Genomic DNA, 23,324 nt, shown 5'->3' on the forward strand with positions numbered 1-23,324 from the left:
TGGGTGGGTCAACCAGCCCTTCTTCTGCTTCTGACCCTGCACCCCAAGACAAAGGCCCTGGATTGAGGAGAATGGATAGCCTTCTTTTAAATTTCTTTTTTTAAAAATATTTTATTTATTTATTTGTCTGGCTGCGCCAGGTCTTAGTTGGGGCACGCGGGATCTTTTAGTTGTGCATGTGGGCTCTTAGTTGCAGCATGCATGCAGGATCTAGCTCCCCAACCAGGGATTGAACCCAGGCCCCCTGCACTGGGGGCGTGAAGTCTCAACTGCTGGACCACCAGGGAAGTCCCGAGAATGTACAGCCTTTCATCAGGGTCTTCAGGCCAAGGTGTGCCCCTTGGCTGTCAGACCCCTGTCTGTCCTATTAGCTTTAGCTCCACTTTGTCTTAGTTAAAAAAAAAGAAGCAGAGAATTGACATATTAAAAATTAGATTCACATTCCTACTTAAAGCCAAGACATAACCCCTTTTCCCCCTTTCCCTATGAAGGGATAATCTAGGTCTGGGTCTCTTTTTCGGATTACGAATTCAGAGCAGCCGTTCCCAGCCATAGACAGACCCCATCGCAGAGGCGGAGGGCCTGTGTCTAGAGACTTCCATAGCCTCTTCTTGTTCTGGTCTGAAACCTACAAGTGACTTGATGGGAGCAGAAAGAAAGAGGTTCTCAGGCTCTCTCCAGCTTTCCAGGCTGGTGTATCTAGCAGGGATTTCCTGTGTGGAGAGGCCCAAGAATAAAAGGAAAGCAGAGACACCTGAGGGATCTGGTGGATTTCAAAGGCTCCTAATCATTTAATTACCTTGAATGAGGTTCTCAAATTTCTGCTTTTTCTGTCTTTTTTGCCCCTCTTGTCCCCCCCACCCAACTGGGAGCATTCTCTCCCCTTGACAACCTCACCATTCCTTGTCCTTCCCTCCGCAAAGGATTGCTCTGCCCATTCTCTACCCCGAGAACTCCTGCTCAGCCACCAAAGCTTGGGAAAGTGGGATCCGGGGCTGGACATTTCTCATCTCCAGACACACTTCAGTCTTTTCCTGGGTGAGGAGAGCTCAACGCAGCAGATGCTGGTGGTGAGGTGTCCTTCGCTCCTCCCTTTCAGAGACAAGACAGCTTCCCTCCTGCCATTAAGGGTTTGGCCTAAGTTAGGGTTCTTAGTGGGGTGGGAGTCTGGGGGTGGGCCTCTCTATTCTCACCATGCCCCATCCAGTCCCCCAACAGCCCTTATGCTTTCTGCACCTGGACAGTTCCCTGCTCTCAGTTATGGCTTTGCCACATGGTCATGGCACCTGTGGGCTGTGTGAAGGGGACTGGAAGGTACACCCAAGACTTGGGGGTAGGAGAGATGTTGGAGCCTGAGTCCAGCGTTGGCCGAGAGAGTGCCCTGTCCTTGCATTCAGTGGGGTCTAACCAGCACGATACAGATATAGATATAGATAGATATATCACCTCTCTATCTTCCTATTCTCAGCAACAGCGTTCTAAACCACTCTGTCCAGAACTACTGGCCCGACGGCTGGAGTCACACAAGCACCATAATGTCTGAACAACAGCAGACTTTTCCAAAATGTGTTTACACCCATTATCCTTGAGGCCTTTGCCCACAAACTTACAATCTCAGAGACGAAACCACATAGGCATAGAGTATTTCTATTATGGTGATGAAGAGTTTTCAAGGAGAAGACTAAAGATCAGGACGGAACAGAAACAGTGTCTTAGCCATGGAGCCTGACTCTGTGGCAGTGATTCGCAGACTGGACCATGCAGCAGAATCGCACAGTGCTGACCGCAGCCCCGAGGGGTCACCCAGCTGGTGGAGAGGATGGAGAGGGAGCTTTTGCATCTCTGACAAGGTCCCAGGTGATGAAGATGCTGCTGCTGCTGATTTGGGGACCACACTTTGAAAACCACCCTCAGGTTAGTGACCACCCTCTCATTCTTATCTTTCTCTCCCTTTCACTCAACTTGACTTCTTTGATCTCAGTTCTGCTCTGTGGACGATGCTCTGAGGGACCACTGAGCAGTCTGTACACAGTCCTGCGGCGTACTTACGATTATTTCTAGGACACACACACACACACACACACACACACACACACACACACACACCTCTCTGGGATTGTTCTGGAACTCACCTGGTGTGTAGAGGGTCCTGCTGGACGGAGTGACCTGGAATGCACCTCTGTCTGGTAACTGAACCCCCAGGACTGACCCAGAGCTCAGAGCTTTGCTTGTTTACTGCTTTCGTGAAGCAGTCCCTTAAGAGTCGGGGTTGGGGAGCAAGGGGGTGGTCCTGCGGGATTTGCCTTTGTTTTCTCTTCTTAAGGGAAGACCTGCCTGCGTGTCCCACGCTCACAGCAAGCGGCACTCACGGCTCTGGCTGCGGGACCTACCTCAGGCAGCCTCACCCGGCCTTCCTGGAAGGAGCAAGTCTTGGGGTCATGGGTGCAGACATGCCGGTATTTACACCAGTGGCAGCGGTATGGGCTCTCCACACAGGACAGGCACCTGGGCACAGAGGAGGAAGAGGCACACATCATAGAACCTGCATGAACCAAAAGCAGAAAGCCTAAGACTCTAGGGCCTAGCAAAACATATTTTCATAGTAGGAGAAACCACCTTCAAACACTCAGGAAGACTAGATCTTGGAAAAACCCATCCCTTTTCTCTCCAAGTCCTCAGGAAGCCAAGAGTCTCTGGCCTCCGCCCTCACTCAGGTAGCTGACAACCCCGATCCCCCAAGAGCCTCATCAACCACCCTCCATTTTTATAGGATGGCGCCCTCTTTTGCTGAATTGGGAAACAATGAAGTCTGGAGTAGAGGGGCTCATCCAGAGAACCCATAAGAGTTAGGATTAACAGTGAAATTGACTTTTAATTCAAATTGACTCCAGGGTCTCTGCTGACAAGGACCCACGTGGACACACCTTTGCAGAGGAAGGTCCTGAGGCTACCCCCTCAGTGTGATGGGCAGAGTTGGCAACCCTACCTTTACTCACCATTCCCAGGAAACACAAGCAACTTTATAAAAGCTACTTCCTGTTTAAAACCCAACATGGTTCCCTTCTTCCAAAGGGTCGAACCCAAATGCCTTGCCATGCAGGCCAAGGCCTCTGTGGTGTCTAGATCCACTGTCCCCACGTGTGTCTGGTGCTTCAGCCAAGAACAGGCCACTCTCTCCCCATGCTGTCCTTCTACCTGGAGTAACATTTCCTCTACCTCATCATCTCCTCTTCCTTTGACCAATGGAGAGTTGGTCTCATCGGGGCCCTCATCCTATTCATCCTTCTGTTTCTGTCTCTGGAACAGTACTGGTCTTGTTGTATTATATTTTACTTATTCATTGTCCTGTTCATCCACTGGTCCACCAGGCCATGATTCTTGGTGGGTAGAGATCGTGTCTTTGCATCTTATTAATGTTTGATCCTCCTTGTTTAATGAGTAACACACTGTCTTGCATACAGGATGCTTAAAATCGTTTTACGGACTGAATGGAAACTTCAAATATGATTTCATCTACCTATTCTACTTTCTTAGAGGGGCAAAAGGGGAGTGAGGGATTAGGTCACCACGTGGTAAAGACATGGCAAGCTCTGTGGGAAGAAGCAGGAAGAGAATTCCAATGTCGAAGCAATTTGGCTGGGAGGACTGGCTGCCTCTTACTTGGGGTGCCAAAGAGAGCCACAGCTCTGGACTCACAGCTGTCATAACTAGACAGAGCCCACCAGCCTAGAGTCCCAAATACCTATGGGCATGTTAACTAGCTTGTCCTATATGGAGAAGAAAACAGAACATTATATTAAAGCAAGCAAAGCTTTTTGAGATCAGGTTCTATGGCTTTCAAACTGTGCTCTGTGGAACGCTGGGGGTTCCGTGGAGCTTCTTTGGAGACTGTGTGAGATGCGTGGGGTTCCTAGACAGAGGGGTTCCAGGTCCCCTCGACCCTCAACCATCTCCTGCTTTCATCTATTTTGTATATTGGGCTTTCACACCTAATTTTGGTTGAAGAAAGGTTTCTATGGTGAAAAACAGGTTTGTACCTTCTCAATATTATCCAGGCCCATCATTTTGGAGAGGAAATAACAATACGGTAACAGTAAAATGTACAGTGCCTGAACAGTCGGCCAGACATGGCTCTAAGCGCTCTCTTTGTCATAGCTCTTCTAGCCCTCACAGCCATCCTGTGGGCTGAGCAGGGCTGATGAGCAGACAGCAAGCAGCGATGTCCCAGCCGAGGGGACCGTGCCCTTGCCATGTCAGCTGTTAAATATCTGGGTGAGGGCTTCCCTGGTGGCACAGTAGTTGAGAGTCCGCCAGCTGATGCAGGGGACACGGGTTCGTGCCCCGGTCCGGGAAGATCCCACATGACGCGGAGCAGCTGGGCCCGTAAGCCACGGCCGCTGAGCCTGCGCATCCGGAGCCTGTGCCCCGCAACGGGAGAGGCCACAACCGTGAGAGGCCCGCGTACCAAAAAAAATCTAGGTGACATACCAGGAGGAGGACTACTATTTCCTCATTTACAGAGGATACTGGGGCCCAGAAGGGTTACTTTTCCTAGCTGGTCTGACTCCAGAGCCCAAGCCTCCATCGTCCGTGGCTTCCCCTGGGAAGGGGAGGCTTCAGTCAAACAGAGCCAGAGCTGGAGCCGGAGCCAGAGCTAGAAGCCCACCCCAGGCCGAAGCCTGCCTCTGACCATCGCCAGCCTGAGTCCCGACCCAGCCTGCAGGGGACTGTGCAGAGCTGAGCGTTCATTCAGGTGACTTGTTGGACCACTGCCTGGACACACGTGGCGCCTTCTCTCCCTCCCCAGACCCCTCTTCTCACCTGGGGTGCTGGCCGCTCTGTTCTTCAGGTAATAAGCACCCCCCTCCTCAACAGATGGTGGAAAGTGAATCATGTTAGCAGACTTAGGCCAGAGAAGATGTAAGGGCTAGGGACTTGGAGTTCCCCAGCCCACAGGTTATCACGCTGCCCGTTCTAGCCTCTTCCCATTAACCCTGTGCGTGCCAGAGGAGGGAGTCTCTCTCCTTCTAGGGGTGAAGGAGGTCGCCTTACAGGGCCTCTAGATGGTAAGTCCTTGGGAAAGTGGTGGGGTCTTCTATCTTTGGATGAACTTTGACCCCAGAAACAGGGAGCTGAGTGAGGCTGGAGGGGCACTTACGAATTGTGGACGCTGCAGTTGTAGAAGACAAAGCTGGTGCTGGCAAAGGTCATGCCTGTCTCCTTCGACTTGAGCTGCAGCTGGACGACATGGTGGTCGCCTGTGGGCGGAGCCAGCCATGAGGTGGAGGTGGGGTGGGGGCGGCCACTGCCCCGTGTCGGGTCCCAGTGAGAGTAATGCACCCTGGCAAAGGGGAGCCCACTCTCCATGGGGTGTGCTCAGCTCTACCGGATTTGGATGCGGTCGGGCCCGGTCCCAGGACAACCCCGAGAACAGCTGCAGGGGCTGATTCCGGTCTACTTCTCCTTCCACACTGTATTCCCAGCACCCACCTCTCATTCGCTCACCAGGTCCTTTCCTGTCCACACACACACACACACACACACACACACACACACACACACACTGACAGGCATTCAAATGTGCATTCACATACATGATGTCCATGCAGCCCTCACAGAATTACAAATACACACATTGATTAGCTACCAGGAGAAACATGTAGACTCTCGGCAACGCTGCCACAAATTATGCCAGAGGTTTTACACGTAGGTGTGCGAGCACTCACGAGCTCGTTCCCCATCTCTGTAAGGAAAGACCCTGTGCTGACACCCCCTCGTCTGGTGGGCTCCATTCGGGCAGACATCCCTGGAATCCTCAGCTGGCACCAGGGAGGAGCTGGGGCCCATGTTTAATTCACAGCCCTGACCCCAGGCCCCTTGTTCTGTGCCTTCCCTGAGAGGCTCATTAATCAATCAGCTCGGAACAAATGTGACAAGCCCAAATGGGAGGGCCAACATGGAATCAGGCTGCCCAGGCAGGCCTGTCCCTCTCAGCGCTGGACCTCTGTCCACTCTGTCCTTCTTGTGGCAGCCGGCCAGCAACAGGAAGCTCCGGGGAGGCGGGGGTGGGGGGGGGCAACGGTTCAGGGTCAGAGACCCAGCAGTGCAGGCAGGGGGTAAGGAAGCAGATGACCCCTGCACCCCATCCCTCCTCCCGTGCCCCTCCACGCCAGCCCTCTCATGCTCCAGCATGACCTCTGAACTTGACCGGGACACTCTGCAACTGTGCTGGCCTTTCCCTCCCCCGCCCTCTTGGCACCGCTCCCCACCCAGGGTGAGGGTGACTCCTGGATGCTCACCTGGTTTCAATTCCAAAGGCAGCGGAGGGACACTCCATCCCCCTCTTCCTGTGACACCCCTACCAACGCACGCCGCTTCCTCTGACCCTCCCCTCCTGTGCGCTCCCTCTATCCCACGTGTCTGTCCTGAGTTCTCATCATCCAGGCGGCGGGAGGAAGGACTTGCCACCCCGCTTTGCCTCTGGGGACCACTCACCGTTCTCCGTGATGATCCGGGGCACCTCCTTGGCTGCTGGGGAGTGGCACTGGATCTGACTGCCTACCACCAGCCCGTCCATCTCTGACAGGTCCTCGAAGGTACAGCTGACCCCAGCTGACAGCTCTGGGACATTGTACGTCTCCAGGACCAGCTGTGAACAGCCAGGCAGGGGGAGAGAGAGGACGAGAGAGACATGGGAAAAAGAAGGTATGGAATAAAGGAAGAAAGAGAGCAAGAGAGATCAGAGAGAAAGAGAAGAAAGAAAAGCGTGAGGCAACATTGACGTACAGAAGAGGAGACCCAATTTATGACCGGAGAGGATAGAGAAGGTGGTGGGATGGTAAGAGACAGAGACAAAAGAAATATGCATCTGAATGGATCTGGCCCCAGCAAACAGAACGTTCAGGGGATTTGTAGGTGGAGGGAGGCCCTGGGCAGGACTGAGGCCCCGAGGAACTGCTGCTCAGGCTCCTCTCCGTTATCCCCAACTTTGGAAAATGGCAACACCAACCAGCAGGTGCCCAGCAAGAACGTGGGCACCACCGCCCCCTTTTCTCCCTCTGCACATATATCTTTCCCATCTCAAAGACAAGGATAGGGCTCCCAACACTTTCCCCCTCTTGGTCACACTTCCAGTCATTTCTGGTGTCAGTTTTCCCTGTCTTTCTACCCCTTGTGCATAAAGCCTCTTCCCCGATAGTCCTGCAAACGTCCCCATCTTCCATCCCCGGGGACACATTCTTTAACATCCCTGCCCTGCTCTGGAGCGGCCTTGCTGGCCAGCTAGGCCCAGCCCTCCTGAGGGGTGTTGGGCTGAGGCCCTTTTGGGCAGGGGGAAGGCTCTTCCGACATCCGTGGATCCTGGTCCCACGGCCTTACCAGGACATTGTACTGAGAGACGGAGATGTTGCTGGGATGGACGGTCAGCCGGACGCACTGCTTCATCTCAGAGGCAAACCTGCGGGGCTCTCTGGACCGCTCACAGCGCTCCTTCCGGGTGCACCTGGGAAGGACAGAGTGACTGATCAGGGACTCAGGAGGAGACCGCTGGTCCAGCGAGGGGCCGGCGCGGAGGTCAGGCATTGCCAGCGGCTCCTAGGACACGTCCGAACTGAGCGTGCCCAGGACTGACCTTCTAGTTTCCTTCCTCCAGCCTGGTCCTCCCCCATCAAGCCCAAACTGGAAGAAGAAGGTAATTCCAATCACTGGTTGTCACATGCGAAACCCTGAGGGTCACCCCAGAGTGCCCTCAGGGCCTCCTCATTCACAGAAAGAGCTGGAAGTGCTGTCTATTCCCCCTCCCCACTCAGCCTCAGCCCCCCGCCCCCCTTCACAAACCGAGACTGTTCTCTCCACGTATCTCCTCTTTCCGATTTCCTCGGCTTTGTGCACGCCAGCTCCTCTGTCTGCACTGCCCTCTCGCCACATTTTTCCCCATTCCAACTTCTACCTGTCCCTCTAGACATGGTTCAACTATAATGCATCTGCCGTGGGCCCCTCTTCCCACCAACCCACTCCCACCCCGGGCAACGTTAAGAGCGCTCTGGTGTTTCCCACCGTCTAGAACTTCTTAGACTATATGACAATTATTAGGCTAAGCGCAGCCCTCTCCTACCAAGTGTGAACTTCCCAGAAGAAGAAACTACGCCTGACTTACTCTGGAATCCCCTGCATATCTCCTGCCCAGCAGACAGAAGGTAAACAGGTGGGCAGGAGAGAGGGGAGGAGGGATCAAAGTTGCCAAGGGTAGAAGTTCAGAGCACGCTCTGGAGCCAGGCTGCGCTGGATCCGAATCCCAGCTCCATGGCCCAGCATCACTGCTGTAGAAGGTTCGCTATTGCCTAGTGTCCGTGTCCTATTATTGTTCAAAGTGTGCCTTGTCATCGGTGGATCACATCCAGGTGACCTGGGATCTTACGGTCGTAACTGATGGAGCCTTGTGAAAGACACACATAAAAGTCAGGGTGGTCACCCAAATGCACACATCACACATAGGGGAAGGCACTTAAGCTCTCAGCCGGGGCCAGGGCTTGCCCTGCCTTCCAGTGGGAGTTGACTGCTCGGAGGTATTTGACTTTCAGGAAACAGTATCTAATCCAAGCTGGATAAGCCTGGTGAACATGGAGCTGCGCTGAGTGGCCATGATTTGGCACCTCTGGGCTACTGATTCTGCTGTGGGGTGGCAGTGAGGGAAAGCAGGGTCCTCAGAGGGACATGTTGAGGTAAGATGGGACTGCAGGGAAATCCCTCCTGAGTGCTGATCTCTTTTGGTTAAAGAGGAGAGACTCTGCCGAGAAGGGAGGATGTCAGGGGCTGTTGCAGGAGCGGAGGAAGCACCTGGCAAGGAGCTGAGTAGGGAAGGGAACAGCCAGGGATATGGAAGGGAACCTCTGTCTCAAGAAGCAGACGGGTGAGGGGTAGGGTAAGAGGTGAAGGGAGAGGGGCACCTGGATACCCTGATCTGCTCTCAGGGTGACTCTCAAGGCACAGAGGAAACTGCGGGGGCCTCTCCTCCCAGCCACGGGGAAGGAAGTATGCCATCCACATCACCTGGAGTTACCAGATAGAGTCCAGGTAGAAAAGAGGCAACTCCTTCTCTCTTGCAGGAGGTACAAAGGAACTTCGTTGAGGGATCTCAAGACAAGGTCTATCTGCATGGTTTGCTGCTCCCGGAGTTCATGAGGCTGCATCTTGGCCTCGGTGGGAGGGACGGCCTAATAGTGGAGGGTCTGAGAGGAGAATTTAGCTGAGAAATCACTGAAGGCGTGGACTAAAGGAAGAAGGGGGAGATATGGACAGAAAGGATGACCTTGGAGTAAAGGGGATGTGTAACGCAGAAATAAAACACAATTCTGAATAAAATAATCATGGCTACTAGTCATTGAGCTCTTATTGGGCACTGTGATAAGGGGCTTACAGTTTATGTCACTGAGCTCTCCCAGAGATGATGGGAGGTAGGTAACCATTCTAAACCCCACCTTACAGATCAGGAAACTACAGAGAGCAGTTAGTCACTTGTTCAAGGTCATCAGCTAATCAGAGGGAGCCTGTATGAACACAGAGGGACTCTGGAGCCTCTATTCTCACCCACTGTGCTCTACCTCCCTGAAGCTTCTAGACTAAACCCATTTTCCTTGCCATCCTGATGTCCCCTTCTGTGCTTAGGGCAATTTAAAAATGTCCTCTCAATCTTATTCTCTATGCTAATCGCTGTTTTCGCCTGCCACTGGAAACACTCTGAATATTGCTGAGACCCGTCCAGGAATCTCATCCCAAGGGTGAAAGGTCAGATGTGAGTGTGGTTGTCTCCAAGGCACCCCCAGGCTGTTCTAGCAGACCCATGACAACAAGGGCATCTGCCTAAAAGTCTGGGAAGTTAATTTACCAGGCTGGCTCCTCTGCGAGGACTTCATTACCTCCGGCCATTAAGCTAATGTTATGGGCTTTTCCAGGGTGTCTGCACTGACATCACTATTAATAGTGTTATTACTCCCATCAACAGCAGACCCAGAGAGCTGGTACAGACTTCAATTATTCACTGACTCCCCAACTTTGAAGTTCCTATTTCCAAGAGCAATCAGTAGATCTGAAAAATGTCTTTGATTAAATTATGCAGAGAGGAAAAATGAAGCTGCTTTCAGCCCAAACATCACCTGAAGTTACCAAATAGAGTCTAGATAGAAAAGAGGCAACTCCTTCTCTCTTGCAGGAGGTACAAAGGAACTTGGTTGAGGGATCTCAAGACAAGGTCTATCTGCATGGTTTGCTGCTCCCGGAGTTCATGAGGCTGCATCTTTCCATGGCTCCCGAGAGCCCACAACTAAACAGGTATCATCTCCTGCAGATTTAGGTCTTACCCGGGAAGCCACCCGTGGCTTACACTTTTAAACATCCCCATCTAACTTTGTAATCTTGGGCAAATTACTTAACCTCTTTGCTGCCTCAGTTTTCTCATCTATAAAATGGGGACAAAATAGTACCTACCTAATAGGGTTATCATGAGGGTTAAAAGATGATGCAAGTAAAGCATTTAGAACAGAGCATAGCTCATACGTAATAAGCCCTCCATAAAACCTAGTATTACCCCATCCCTCCTCTGCTTTCCCACCCAACCCCTCCAAACTGCAGCTGATGTAGAAGCACAGATCTCCTCCCAGACTGGACCACAGGGCAAATCAAAGATGAAAAGACAGCAATGGCTGCAGCACTTTTCCTCTTAATGATGGAGGGGGAGCCCCAGATGGCAGGAGGGAGCAAAGAGGAAAAAAAGAGTAGTCTGGGCTGTAGCTCTGCTTTCTTCCTAGCTGTCAAAGGGTATTGAGAACTCAGCTCTCTTCGTGGAAAGTCAAGTTTAAGGTCAGTGTCAGGGGTGTTTTGACATTTCTACTATCCCTCAGGACCCATGAGGGCGGAAGCTACAAATGTTCAAAAGCACGGACAATTGACCTTCGAAGTGATAGGAAAATGTAGGGGAAGAATGGATTCCTTCTGAGTTCTTAAAGGGTCTGTCAGGGGAATGGCCTCCTGCCCTTCTGGGACTATGATTTTCCATTAGGTCAGGCAAGAGCTAGGGAATGTGCAAAGGGTTAATTCATGACCCCTGGGTTGGGGGGCTTAGATGTTTCCTTCAAAGGGGCTCCAGGTACTTCCGAAAGCACGTCCTTGCAATCCACTGTGGGGACACCTTGGACATGGCGGAAGACCCTGCTTCATCCATTTTCCAGGCAGGACTCAAATAGTGCATGCTATATGGCTTTGAGTTTCCAGACAGTCATCCCTGCCAGCACCATTGCCACCCCCAGGAATCGCAGACCTGCAGGTGGCCAGCAGGAAGCAGGCTCCAGAAACACAGCCCGGGCCCCAGAACTGGAGTCTGGCCCCCCTAGGCTCTTCTTCCCTCCCCTTCTCCCTCCACTTTCTCTGCAGTTGGTCCTCCAGCTCCAGTTCAGAGGTGCTAAAAGCCCTTGGGGACAAAGGCCCTGGCCCCTGGAGGGGTTATTATTCAAGTCAGTGGTTCCAATGAGATTATCTTCTCTAAAGAAGCAGCTACCACCGCCTCCCCTAAGCCTGAACTTTCACTGCTGGAGAATTCCCAGCCAAGTGGAAAATTAGAAGGGAGAGGAATGGAGAAAGGAAGGGGGTAAGGGAGAGGGAAAGAGGTGGTGATTAAGTTCTCTAGAAATTAATTCCTAAATACAGTGATGGAAATATTAACTCCCAGCGCTGCTGGCTGGGCAAGCAAATTTCCATTTGGAAGTGGGGCTCTCTGTGAGTCCGGCCTGGGCGAGCCTCCAAACTGCAGTGGAGGTGGGGGAAACCACCGCTGGTCCGTCTCTCCAGGCCCTCCAGGTAGTGTGGGTCTACCAGCCTCGGATATCAGAACTGGCTCCTTGCTTCTCCCTGTAGGTGATCCCCCATCCTTAACACTTCACGTTGGTCATGGCCTGTGCTTCAAGTGCAATATTTGGGGAATCTGTGTTTAGAACATGAGGAGGTTGGAAACAAATGGGGTAGGGCTCCCTAAATGCCCTTTACAGAAAAGGTAAGAGGAACCTTATTCAAGCTGGAGATCACGCGGGCTCTCTGATCACTGTCTCCACATCTGGGAACCCTGACGAGGGAAGAGACTGGGTTTCCTAACATCGTTACCCTTGCCCTCTTCAGGAATGCCCCCAGAAATGGGCAGGTGGCATGTGTAGCTTGGCGAAAGGCAGACTGGATAATAAAGGGAGGCCTTCTAGGCGGATGGTGTGTAAGGGGTTTCTTATATGAAGGGCACGGACCAGGTGAGGCCTTTCAGTACCGTGACTCTAGGATGTGGAACCACAGATACAGAGGGCCAACTAGGGGATCTGACGTTCATGGATTTTGGTACCCGCTGTGGGTCCTGGAACCAATCCCCTGTGGATTGGTTCTGTATCTATTGAGCTGGGGTGAGAAAAATTCAAATACCCTAGGATCTCGTCTGGGACTCTTTCCTCTGGACCAGAGGCTGACAAATTTTTCGCAAAGCGTCAGGGAAGGCCACAGCACAGACTGCAAAGAGTTTGCTGGGCAGAAGTGGATCTGAACAATTCCTCACGATTGTGTAGACATCCTGCAAAGAGCCCAAGGAGAGATCATTGACTTAGAGGGTGAGTATTCAGTAGCCCTTGGATACAGGTTAAAAAATAAAAATAAACATAAAACCAGGCTATGGGATATGCTAAGAAGCAGCACAAAAGGACTGGCATTTTGGAATCAGTTTGGACTTGATTAAGGGGACATTTAGTGTGACTGTGGAACAAACTTCTCTCTCTGCCCTTTCCCAGGTGGCCGTTGGACAGCCACACCCATGGCTGCTGAAGACTGTCTGGGAAGGAAGACTTCCCAGCCGTGGGTTTCTCCCAGCCACCCCATCACAGCCCTCCAGTCCCGGGGAGGACAGCAACAGGACAGGGACCACGGAGGAGGTCCTGGGTCTGACCCATAGCCTCTGCTTACACAGCCAATGAAGTCAGAGCTAGTCCCCCAGGGGGCTGCCTGCATATTCCTCCCTTAATTTTCAAGGCGTTGCTGTAAGATGGCTCTTCACTGCCATTTTATGGCAGGAAACTGGGCCCAGACTGGGTCTGTCCACAGACAGGTTCTTAGTTTTAACCCATCCCTTCTGTGTAGGTAGCAGCATTTTTCCTCTCCTCTCCTCTCCTTTCCTTCTCTCCATCTTGGCAGAAACTATATAAAGTGAGTCCTGAACAGTGACCCATGCCAAGCCATCCAGGGAGGGCATCCTTCCAAGAGAAGAAATCCGCAAAGAGGAGGGGTCCCAGGGGGGAGGGAAGGACTTTATAAAAGCTGATCTTATCTTTCGCCTGTCAATGTCCTGAGTTACATGAGCCTCCCAGGAGTGACGCTGATGACCCTGCTGAAGAAAGGTCACGTCTGGGCCGATCGATGGGACTAGGTCTGTGGGGGATCCCGTTACCTGCTGCGACTGATGGGCTTCTTGGCCTGGGCACGGGAGGGGAAGAAGGAGAGGGGGCTGGGGACCTGGGGGTTGGAGGGATCTTTCCAGGCCCAGGACAGGTGAAAGCTGGGCTTCAGGGCTGTGGGTGCGCTGCAGCCTTTCCTTTCTTTCATCCAAGTCAGAATAGGCTCAGGCCCAATGGCCCTGCAAACAAAGGCTCAAGGTGATGGACAAATAAACAGTTTGTTGAAGCTGTCATTACCATTAGAAGCCAGCAAGGCTGTGGGCTGGGGCCCGGGGCTGAAAGAGAGGGCAACAGGGGTGACTCTCCGTGCTACTGGGTTGGCAAGCCTGTGCTCAGGACAACTGAGGGTGAGTAACAGGAGGGAGGCTTTCAATTACATGAGCATTTCTTAAGCCCCTTCAGTCTGCAGCCCACCTGTGCCCTTGCTGGTACAAACAGCCCTTTCAGCCACCTGAGCCACCTGCTGGATGGGGCCCCATCTGGAGCTGCATGCACGCTCTCTCTCTCCTCCTGTTGCTCTGTCTGTTTCTGTCCTCTCTCTGTCCACACACACAGAGCTTCTGCTGTCATTCTCTTCCCACAAAATTCCCCACCCTCTCACTTCTTACAACCATGGGAAAAGTTGGCAGAAGTGACAGAAAATGGATGTATGTTGACACCACAAGGAACCCTGCTTCTGATGCTCTTTTGCACAGTTTTCCTGGGGCAGGCTGGCTGGGCCCTGTAGCACGTAGCACAGGGTCTTGTCTGCGGCGTGGACCTGACAAACATGCTGATTCTAGCACAGACTGCAACCTTCACCCCATCCCTGGACCAGAGGCCTGGTTCCCAAGAACTTGCTCCTGGGCAGAAGGTCTAATGCAGGCCCCTTGTATGCCCTGAGCCTAGCACAATGCCTGGCACAGGGGGTGTGTGTGGGCATGGTGCTCCTCCGAAGTGATGAAATCCCCTGCACTTTTCACCTCCCTCCCTTCCTAGTAAACTCTGGTGCCCCAGGGGGAGCTTCTGCAGGCTCTCTGGCCACCCTCATCCTTCCCACACAGCCTCTGCCTGCCCTCCTTCCTGCTGGGCCCACATCCTCATGCATCAGTCTCAGCCATGAAAGCCCTGTTGGCATCTATTTCAAATGAAAAGGGGTGCAAACTGGACATATAGGAGAAGCAATGTCTGGCTTTGCCTTGAACTTAAGCAAAAAAGGAAAAGAAAGGCCCATTGGGAAGAATTAGGAAGGGGCATGAGAGTACTTTCTGGATGAAGAAATACTGTACATCTTGACGGGGGTGTGGATTACCTGGGTTTTGCATTTATCAAAACTTTCCAAACTGTACACTGAGCATCAGTTTATCTCCCTCCATATAAATTAAACATTATATCCTGACTACAAGCATCTTAGCAAATCCAGGCATCTACTCTTCTTCACCTGGCCACGTGGGCCAGGGTGTTCTCCTGGCCATTAACTCCGGGAGGGAGGGAGGGAGGGAGGATGGATGTACAGAGTGTCACGGTGGGCGGGCAGCCTTGGCCTAGGGCGCTCGTGAGCTGAATCCTCCCGGGGGAGTTGGGCTTTATGTCAGCACAGCCCCCAGCACCAGGCCCATCCCACAACCAGGAGGCTCAAGGTCACAGAGAACCACACCTTCAGCTGGCAGAGCACCCTGGAGCTGGGGTGCTGGCTCAGGTGGCTGCACAGCTGGGGAATATGGAATTTGGACTTGGTGGCAGATGCCCAGAGTTCACATCCGTGACTGTTTTCTTTAGGCCACGCTGAGAGTAGAGAGGCTTCCCAGTGCAGGCTGATGGCTTCCTTTGTGAACCATCCACACTTCACCTTGACCCCAGTCCACCCCTGTTTTCTGCCGCCCGACAGGAGGCAGGTATCATGTTACTGAGGGGAAACTGAGGCCACGCAGGAAGTAATCTCTGGTACCTCCTCCTGTCATTCTTGTTTAGCTCAGCTCTGGGGAGGGGAGGTGGGCGGTACCCACAGCGCCCCTGCCGCCGTCTTAGAGCCTCAGGGCCCCTGCTCTTCACAGGGCTCAGTGCTATGTGGGGCTGGCCGACATCACCAGGCAGGATCAAAGCTGACACAGAGACCGGCCTTTGGGTCCCACAGGCATAGAGTGTCAGAGGGGGGCCAGCTTTTCTGATTGCCCTTAAATGATGCCAGGTGTGAGAGCCTCACGCCAGGAGCAGCTGAGCCATCCTTAGCCAAGCTGAAAGCCAGCTGGCCTAAGGCCCCCAAGGAAGCAATGGATCTGGAGCACAGTCCCTTTCTGAGAGGGCTCACTGTGTGGGACAAAGAAAACGACTTCCCCTCTGCCTTGCAAAGTATCATCCGGGCAACTCCTCTGGGTTGATCAGAGCTGACCTGGATTCTGAATGCAATCTCTTCCATCCTCTTGTATGGCGGCCAGTCTTAGGCGCCACTGCTCTCTGTTACGATACACAGCTTTGGGTACACTGCTGTACCCAGTTTCTGGTCATCTCTAAGTTACTTGCTTTTCAGGGTAGGTTGACGGGTCTCCGTTTTTTCCCATCACAGCATATCCGAGGGATTTCAAACCTTTCCTTAGTGAACTCTAGGTCTCATTATGCCTGAGACTGTCACCTAGAGAGGGGAGGGTACCCATCCTGGGGCCTTGGAGAGGTTGTGTTAGAATTTAAGAGGGCATGTCTAACTTTCAGAGGCACTCCTGGGGTGGAGTGAGGCAGGAAATGACTGGTAAATGCCATTGGTCACATACAGTTCAGGCTCTTAGTAAGAAAACTTAAGTCCTTCTTTTTAGTTTATAATAGTTGTGTCCAACTCACAGCGTGTCAAGTTTCAAGTGTTAACTAGAAGCCTGGGGTTCCCGCAGCCATAGCTTGGCTGGTACCAAATTCCACAGAGTGGGTGGGGCCCAACTACTGTTGGCTTCTCCAGTCAGCAATGCCAAGGGTCTTCGGCTCCCCTAAGAAAGGCTTTCTGTTCTCCCCTCACATCTGGGGGGTTGTCTGTACCCTACCTCTACCCCTCAGTTCATTTATCAGACTACCATTTGTCTCCACTGTATACCACTGCCTTCTTCCCACTTCTAGAGAGTAAAATGGAGCCAGCAAGGAAGAGCCACACAGGGGGATCGGCCAACACTTGGACCAGGGTTTCAAACGTTGGTCTAGTGACCCCGGGCCCAGGGTGCTCTGACAGCCAGATGAGTGTTAGGGCTGCGGAGAAGGGTTCTTAGGTGCTATGCACTTGAACTTACCCCTCAAATACCAGAAGATTCTGGGGGGATACTGAAGTCTGTTAAGTGGCTGTTAAATCACTAACTGGACAGTAGACATCACACACGTGATTTAGTGGCCCATGTGAGCCTGGAGAAGAGTCCAGGGATTTCCCTGGTGGTCCAGTGATTAAGACTCTGTGCTCCCAATGCAGGGGCCCCGGGCTTGATCCCTGGTCAGGATCCCATGTGCCACAACTAAGACCCTACTGTCCAGATAAATAAATACATATTTAAAAAAAACTTAAAAAAAAAGAAAGGAGTCCAATGCCTTTTTCCTGCTGTTTAGCCCTGGAATGTCAGTCTACAGTCTACAGTCAAATTGCAACCAGAAATGTCCAGAGATCTCTCTCCAGACCTCCAGTGTGTAATGATCCAGGGTGATTCCCATATCCTGACCCTTCATCATTCCCATGCTGACATTTCCATATATTTTTATGGGAAGTTGACAATTTAAAGGGAAGTCAGAACAAAAGAAGGGAGATAAGATTTACAAAAGGTAAACAAAAGAAGGTAAACATAAGATAAACAAAAGAAGGGAGATAAGATTTACAAAGGATACATTTACAAAGGATACATAGATTTACAAAGGATACATAGAAGGAAGAGTTCTTAGAAAAGAGAGGGAGAGAAGGGAGAGGTCAAACAGTAGGAGAGTGGTGATAGAGAAGACGACGAGGAAGGAGAGAATTACCGGGGCAGGGGGAGGCAGGAGGAAGCTGCCCAGCAGTACTCACGTGTTGTGGAGCACACACCAGCCACAGTGAGGATCACCTGAGCCAAGGCACTCACCGCAGCTCCGATACTGACCACAGGACTCCACAGGGACTCTGGTGAGCTAGGACAAGACCACACGGGAGACAGTGGTCAAGATTTTGCAGAACACCCAGTAGTTCACCAAGAAGTCATGCCATCCTATCAGGTGTATCACCTAAAACCGTGTAGAAGCAGGAAGGGGCCTAGAGCCCCAGAACCGAAAGGGATCACATCTGAGCAGGTGGCCCATAGCATCGTGGGGAGACAACCAACTGTTATTTTCTTACAAGTCCCTGGGAATAGACTCCACAGAATTCATATCACATTGTTATCAGAGATATTTATAACATGTACATTAAAATTTTCCCACCGCCCCAACCCCCAAATACCTCTACAAACGTGCCATGCATCATATATTTATCTCTTATCAATGTAATAAACTCAAATGCTTCTTCTTTCTCTGTTCTTGTTTCTCTTTTGCCTTAAAGTGCTTTGCCCCTTCCCAGAACTTCTCCTTCAGGTTTCATCCTTTCTGTGGTTCCAGAGAGCGCTGAACCCAAGTCCAAGACCCTTGTCTCTCTTTTTAACAAGGTGTAATCCACTCGCTTTGTAGATGACGCTTGCTCTCTCTTTCCCATAATGTTGGCCAACTGGCTCATAAAGTTGTTCACTCTGGTGCCTTCAAAGAGCAGCTGTTGCTGCTTCTCTTCCTACCCACACTCTTTTCATGACTAGAGGCTTCCTCTCCAACCCCAACACTTTATCTTAGCTTTCACCAGCAGCTTGTTAATGTAAAATGTTCCACATGACATTTCTGTTTAGCCCGAATGCTTCTATTTCCTGCATACTCCTAAAGATCTTTTGAATTTCTTTGTTCTCCAATGTAGCTTTTTTTTTTTTCCTTTCTCTTTCTTCCCTTTGCAGTACGCAGGCCTCTCACTGTTGTGGCCTCTCCCGTTGCGGAGCAGAGGCTCCGGACGCACAGGCTCAGCCATGGCTGAGGGCCCAGCCGCTCCGCGGCATGTGGGATCCTCCCGGACTGGGGCATGAACCCGTGTCCCCTGCATCGGCAGGCGGACTCCCGACCACTGCGCCACCAGGGAAGCCCCCTCCAACGTAGCTTTGCCCTGATGTCTTCTGACATGATTTCTCAGGGCCTGAGACGTAGGAGGTACTTAATAACGATACAAAGGATCAAATGGAATTTTAATTTTCTTCCTATAGCCTTGGTCTTTCTTCTCCACTTTTGCCAGTTGCTTCTTCACAAAAGGTTTTGGGTTTTTTTTTGTAATCATTCTTTTCCATTCGGGATACCTTTTTATCTCGATGGAGGACTTCTTAGCTAACCTTTCAGCTTGAGCTAAGAGAGTTTGAGCTGGTCGTCCTTTTTAATTTCTTGCCATCAGACAGTAGACACGAAGAAGTATAAATCACGCTGACCTGGCGGAGCCTCTGTGCTTCACGAGCAAATGCAGAGGCCGTGTTTTCCCTGCTGCTTCGTGGTCTGCCTCCATAAAATTATGTACCACTTGGCAGGGGCTACTTGTAACTCGTGCACAGGCGAACTGGCACCAGAGTCTGCTCAATTAGTCTCGAAGCTCTCTTTTGGAATTAATTAAGAATTAATTATTATTTTCAAATCCCACATGATTCCTTTTTCCTTTCCACCTTAATTTTCTTCTTCCCTTTATATATCTTTTCTGTTTTCTCAAGTGCCCATCGAGTGATCTTAATGACCACCGTGTATTTTTACTTTTTCCAAGGTACCTTTTAGCTTCCTGCTCCTGTTCCTATAGCTTTGCCCTTGGCCTTGGTGGCCCTTTCTCCACATTCTCAGATGTCTTTTTGCACATTTGGAATTTTATCTTTCCTTTTATTACTGCTCATGCAATCAGCCTGGGCCATGCCTTGGCTCTGCCGACATACCACCTTCCCGTTTTTGTAATTGGTCCTGACAATCAGACTCTTGCAAATTACCGCCCCCCCCCCACCCCACCGACTCTACACACAGTCAGGAACTGACCCTCCTCCTGTTGCCTCTTTAATTGCCTTTCCTACCCCTTAAATGGGCATAGACACACTGGTCATGTGAGCATATAAATAATGGTGCCCAAAGTAGCTGGACTCCTAGGAATTCATGAGTGGTAACGAGGTCCACAGTTACTTTCAATATTTCCAAAAGCCTAATGAAAATTGGATTGTTGCTATCTTCTGTTGGTTTGCATACTCTGTGATGTATTTCCCATACTAAAAATAGGACATATATTATTACTTAATAAATACAGTTTGTTTAGTAGGCAAAAATCTTTCAAAACTTGATGCCTAGAGCTGAAAAAAGTAATAAAAGGGGCCAAAGATGATGAAAGTTGGTAACATAAGTACATAATAATGTTTTCATATGTTCCGGCTGCTTGTCTAGCACTCCATATTTTGCACAGGCTCAAAGAGGAAATCATGGCTTGTTCAAGCAAAAGCATTTTCTTGGTCTGAACTTAATATCCTCCCTGGTTTCTCCCAGTGACATGTTCTATAATCTGTCTCCGATGGCCGTGCCATGGGGTTCTGGGGTGTACAACACAAAAAGAGCCAGTCGCTTGCTGAACCTGATCTTCTCCAAAGTCTTTGCATTCAGATTTCTAAAAATATTTTGCAACTGGCATTTAATAATGCCAATACCTGGAACTGTAAAGTCCTTCGTCTCTCGATTTTAACCAAGAGTCATTTTCATTTGGTTGGAAACAGAGTAGGAGCCTGCAGAGCTGGGTTCAAATTCTGACTTCACCATTTACTGGCAATGAGATCCTATTGTCTCTGAGTCCCATTTTTTCTCATCTTTCAACATGGAGATAAAAATCTCCCTTAATTCACAGAGTTTCCCAAAGCACAGATGACCCAAGAGGTTTGAAACAGCTTTGTAAATGGTCAAGCACACTGCAAGTGACAGTTAACTCTTATTGTCATCTTTGTCATTAATACCCATTCTTCCTTGCATTGCCGCTTTACCTCTCCCCCTTGTCATCCCAAACTGCTCTTCCGAGGCCTCGTGAGCTTGGTCAGGAGTTCAACGCCTGGAAGAGCTTTTCTCCTTTATTACCTTGATCACATCATTTCCTCCTTGAACTGGGATGTCTGCCCCTAAACCATTCAGTGCTTCCTCTTGGCCCAGCTTCCTAGACTTATTCAGGGCTTTTACCACCTACAGTTGGTAAAACCTACTTTTCTTTGCTTTTCATCAGGGTGGATCCCTGTTGGACAGGGACATAAGTCCTGGGAAGTTATTATGCTACCCAACTTCCTTTCACCTTTTCTTATAGGCTCTTTCTAGCTGTACGTTCCGTCATTTTTTATTACTCTTCTGAAATTTATCTAGGTTTTCTCCATTCTTTTGAAAGCATGGATGCTAAAACCGGGAAACCGCCAGGATTCTGACAGTCCATGTGGAAGGGTTACCATCATTCGAAAGCTGAGTGCCACCCACCCCTTCACCTTTCCAGGACTTTTCCAAAGAAAACCAGGCCCAGGGAAATTTCCAAAGTCCCACCATCAGACAGTATTCTCCGGCACGGCCACGGTCGCCCAGACTGACCCCAAATCTCCCAATCTACATCATTGCTTTGCCTCACTCCCCATCCCGCGTGTAATTCTGGAAAGCATCGGAAATTTGCCTGACACTTTAAATCACTTTTGAAAATGAGATTCAGCCCATCGTTTATCTGGGTGCAATCCCTTACCCGAATGGCTCCGCTTACCTTCCACACCTTGCTGGTAAGCTGCACAGGTGGCCAGATGGATTCGGAGCCACCTTGGCGCTGTGATTCCCTCTCCCCAGATACCTAGATCCTCCACCCACGCCTTACACCAAGCCAAGCCGGCTCCTCTCCTGACCCTGGAACACAAACCACTCCAGATGCAGAGCCACACAATTAACTGGAACCACCCAACGCTGATCAAAGTCTTACGCTACAGTGCCAGGCGTGCCAATTAGCTGAGTGAGGGAATTCCGACCACAGGAAGAGGTGAAAAAAGAAAGTCATGGGGCGGGGGCTTCTGCCTGGAGAACAAATCAGACGGCAATGTGACCTATCTAGAGATGACTGTATCCTAGTGATGGATGGTCTCGGGGACCACAAACAAGTGAGGTCTGTCCCCTTGTGGCCACTGGACTCCAGGAGAGGTGCTGATTGATGCAGCTGCAATAGCTCCCTCACTGCTTCTAGAGACAGGAGCTCCACCACCTCTCAGGACCCCTGTGTGCACTTACACTGTGCTGGGGGAGAATGGGTGGGGGGCTTCGGGTAGGGTAGTCTTCCCGGCACGTTCTGTCGGCGTTATGCAAAAACCTATTGGGCAGTTTGGCAGATCCTCAAAAAGTTAAACTTAGAATTTACCGTATGATCTGGTCATTCTACTTCTGGGTAGCTACCCCCAAAGAATGGAAAGCAGGGACTTGAACTTGTACACCAATGTTCACAGCAATATTATTCACAATAGCCCAAAGGTAGAAGCAACCCAAGTGTCCATGGACAGATGAATGGATAAATAAAATGTGGGATATACATACAATTGAATATTATTCAGCCTTAAAAAGGAGGGACATTCTGACCCAAACTACCACATGGATGAACCTAGAAAACATTACGCTACGTGAAATAAGCCGGTCAGAAAAGACAAACGTTGCGTGATTCCACTTATACGAGATCTCGAACGGTCAAATTCATAGAGACGGAAAGTAGAAAGGGGTTGCCAGGGGCTGAGGGAAAGGGAATGGAGAGTTGGTGTTTAATGGGTCTGGAGTTTCAGTTTGGGAAGAAGAAAAGCATTCTGGAGAAGGATGGTGGAGACGGTTGCCGTGCAATGAGAATGCACTTAATGCTACTGAACACTTAACTGTCAAGATGGCGAATTCTATGCGATGTGTATCTTACCACAGTAAAAGAAACAATAATAAAAAAACAACTATCGGGTAGACGTACGAACACCTATTTCCTTCCCAGCAGCCTGGGTCAAGGGGGAGAAGCTTTCTGTTGGTAGACCGATAACAAATTCATGTGTATGAAATATTCTGAGATCCCTGAGTGAAAAGATAGGCATCGTTTACTCTTTTCAATTTAATCTCAAATGGACAAAAGTGTTCGGGATGAATGTCTCTTATCGTGTGTTGTCATGTAAGTGGATCTCTCACTCTCAGGCTCTGGACCTCCGTTTCCTGATTTGGAAAAAAATGTCACAGCCTTGTTCTACCCAGAAATGTTCCTCACCTCCCACCCCTTCCAAGAGGCACAGGGGAGGGTCTTGGAATGCACATATTCCTGTGAGGTCAAATGCCCTTGGTTTTATCAAATTCTCCTGTGAGCGCTCAGCTTCTGCATCAGCATTTCTCATCCCTAATTATGACCAGGAGCATCTGTGTGCCCATCTCCATCCCACGTCTCTTTCCCCTTCCATTACCTTTCTGGGAATCACAGGGGTTTGCTTTATCCTTTTGCCAGCAAGGTAAACTTCCCTAAATAATAGAGTGTAGTTCTGTCTGGTTTGGAACTATGCTCAACAGAATCATCACCTCTACTCCCTCACCTATCCAGCCCTATGACCGAGACCATGAAGTTACAAAACAATGATCTGGGACAGGAAGACAGGGAATGACTGACAACAGAGCAAAGGGGTCCATAGAGAAGTGCAACTCATGGCCTTGGCCTTTATAAGCGTTCACTCTGACCAACAGAACCCATTCTCTGCTGGGCCTGGGGCCTGGATGTGTTAAGAAGTTTTGCAGTTGCCTTGAGTTCTGCCCTTACCGTCCAGCCCGTCTGGTTTCCCTGATATTCCGAAAGATGCT

General features: G+C 50.5%; 1 protein-coding gene across 4 annotated transcripts in view; it reads right to left on the minus strand.

Annotated features, from left to right (window-relative positions):
* The window catches only part of PLXNA4 (plexin A4), a 371,857-nt gene that overhangs the window by 80,086 nt on the left and 268,447 nt on the right, over nt 1-23,324 (minus strand). For all 4 annotated transcript variants that reach the window (XM_065884184.1, XM_065884185.1, XM_065884181.1 and 1 more), the window contains 5 exons: nt 17,470-17,570; nt 7,378-7,501; nt 6,496-6,649; nt 5,159-5,258; nt 2,391-2,505 (listed from right to left, as the gene is read on the minus strand). In XM_065884184.1, the coding sequence (XP_065740256.1) occupies nt 2,391-2,505; nt 5,159-5,258; nt 6,496-6,649; nt 7,378-7,501; nt 17,470-17,570 (594 nt within the window). The remainder of the gene's footprint in view (nt 1-2,390; nt 2,506-5,158; nt 5,259-6,495; nt 6,650-7,377; nt 7,502-17,469; nt 17,571-23,324) is intronic.

This window comes from Phocoena phocoena, chromosome 9, assembly GCF_963924675.1.
Source record: "Phocoena phocoena chromosome 9, mPhoPho1.1, whole genome shotgun sequence".
NCBI classification, from domain to species: Eukaryota; Metazoa; Chordata; class Mammalia; order Artiodactyla; family Phocoenidae; genus Phocoena; species Phocoena phocoena.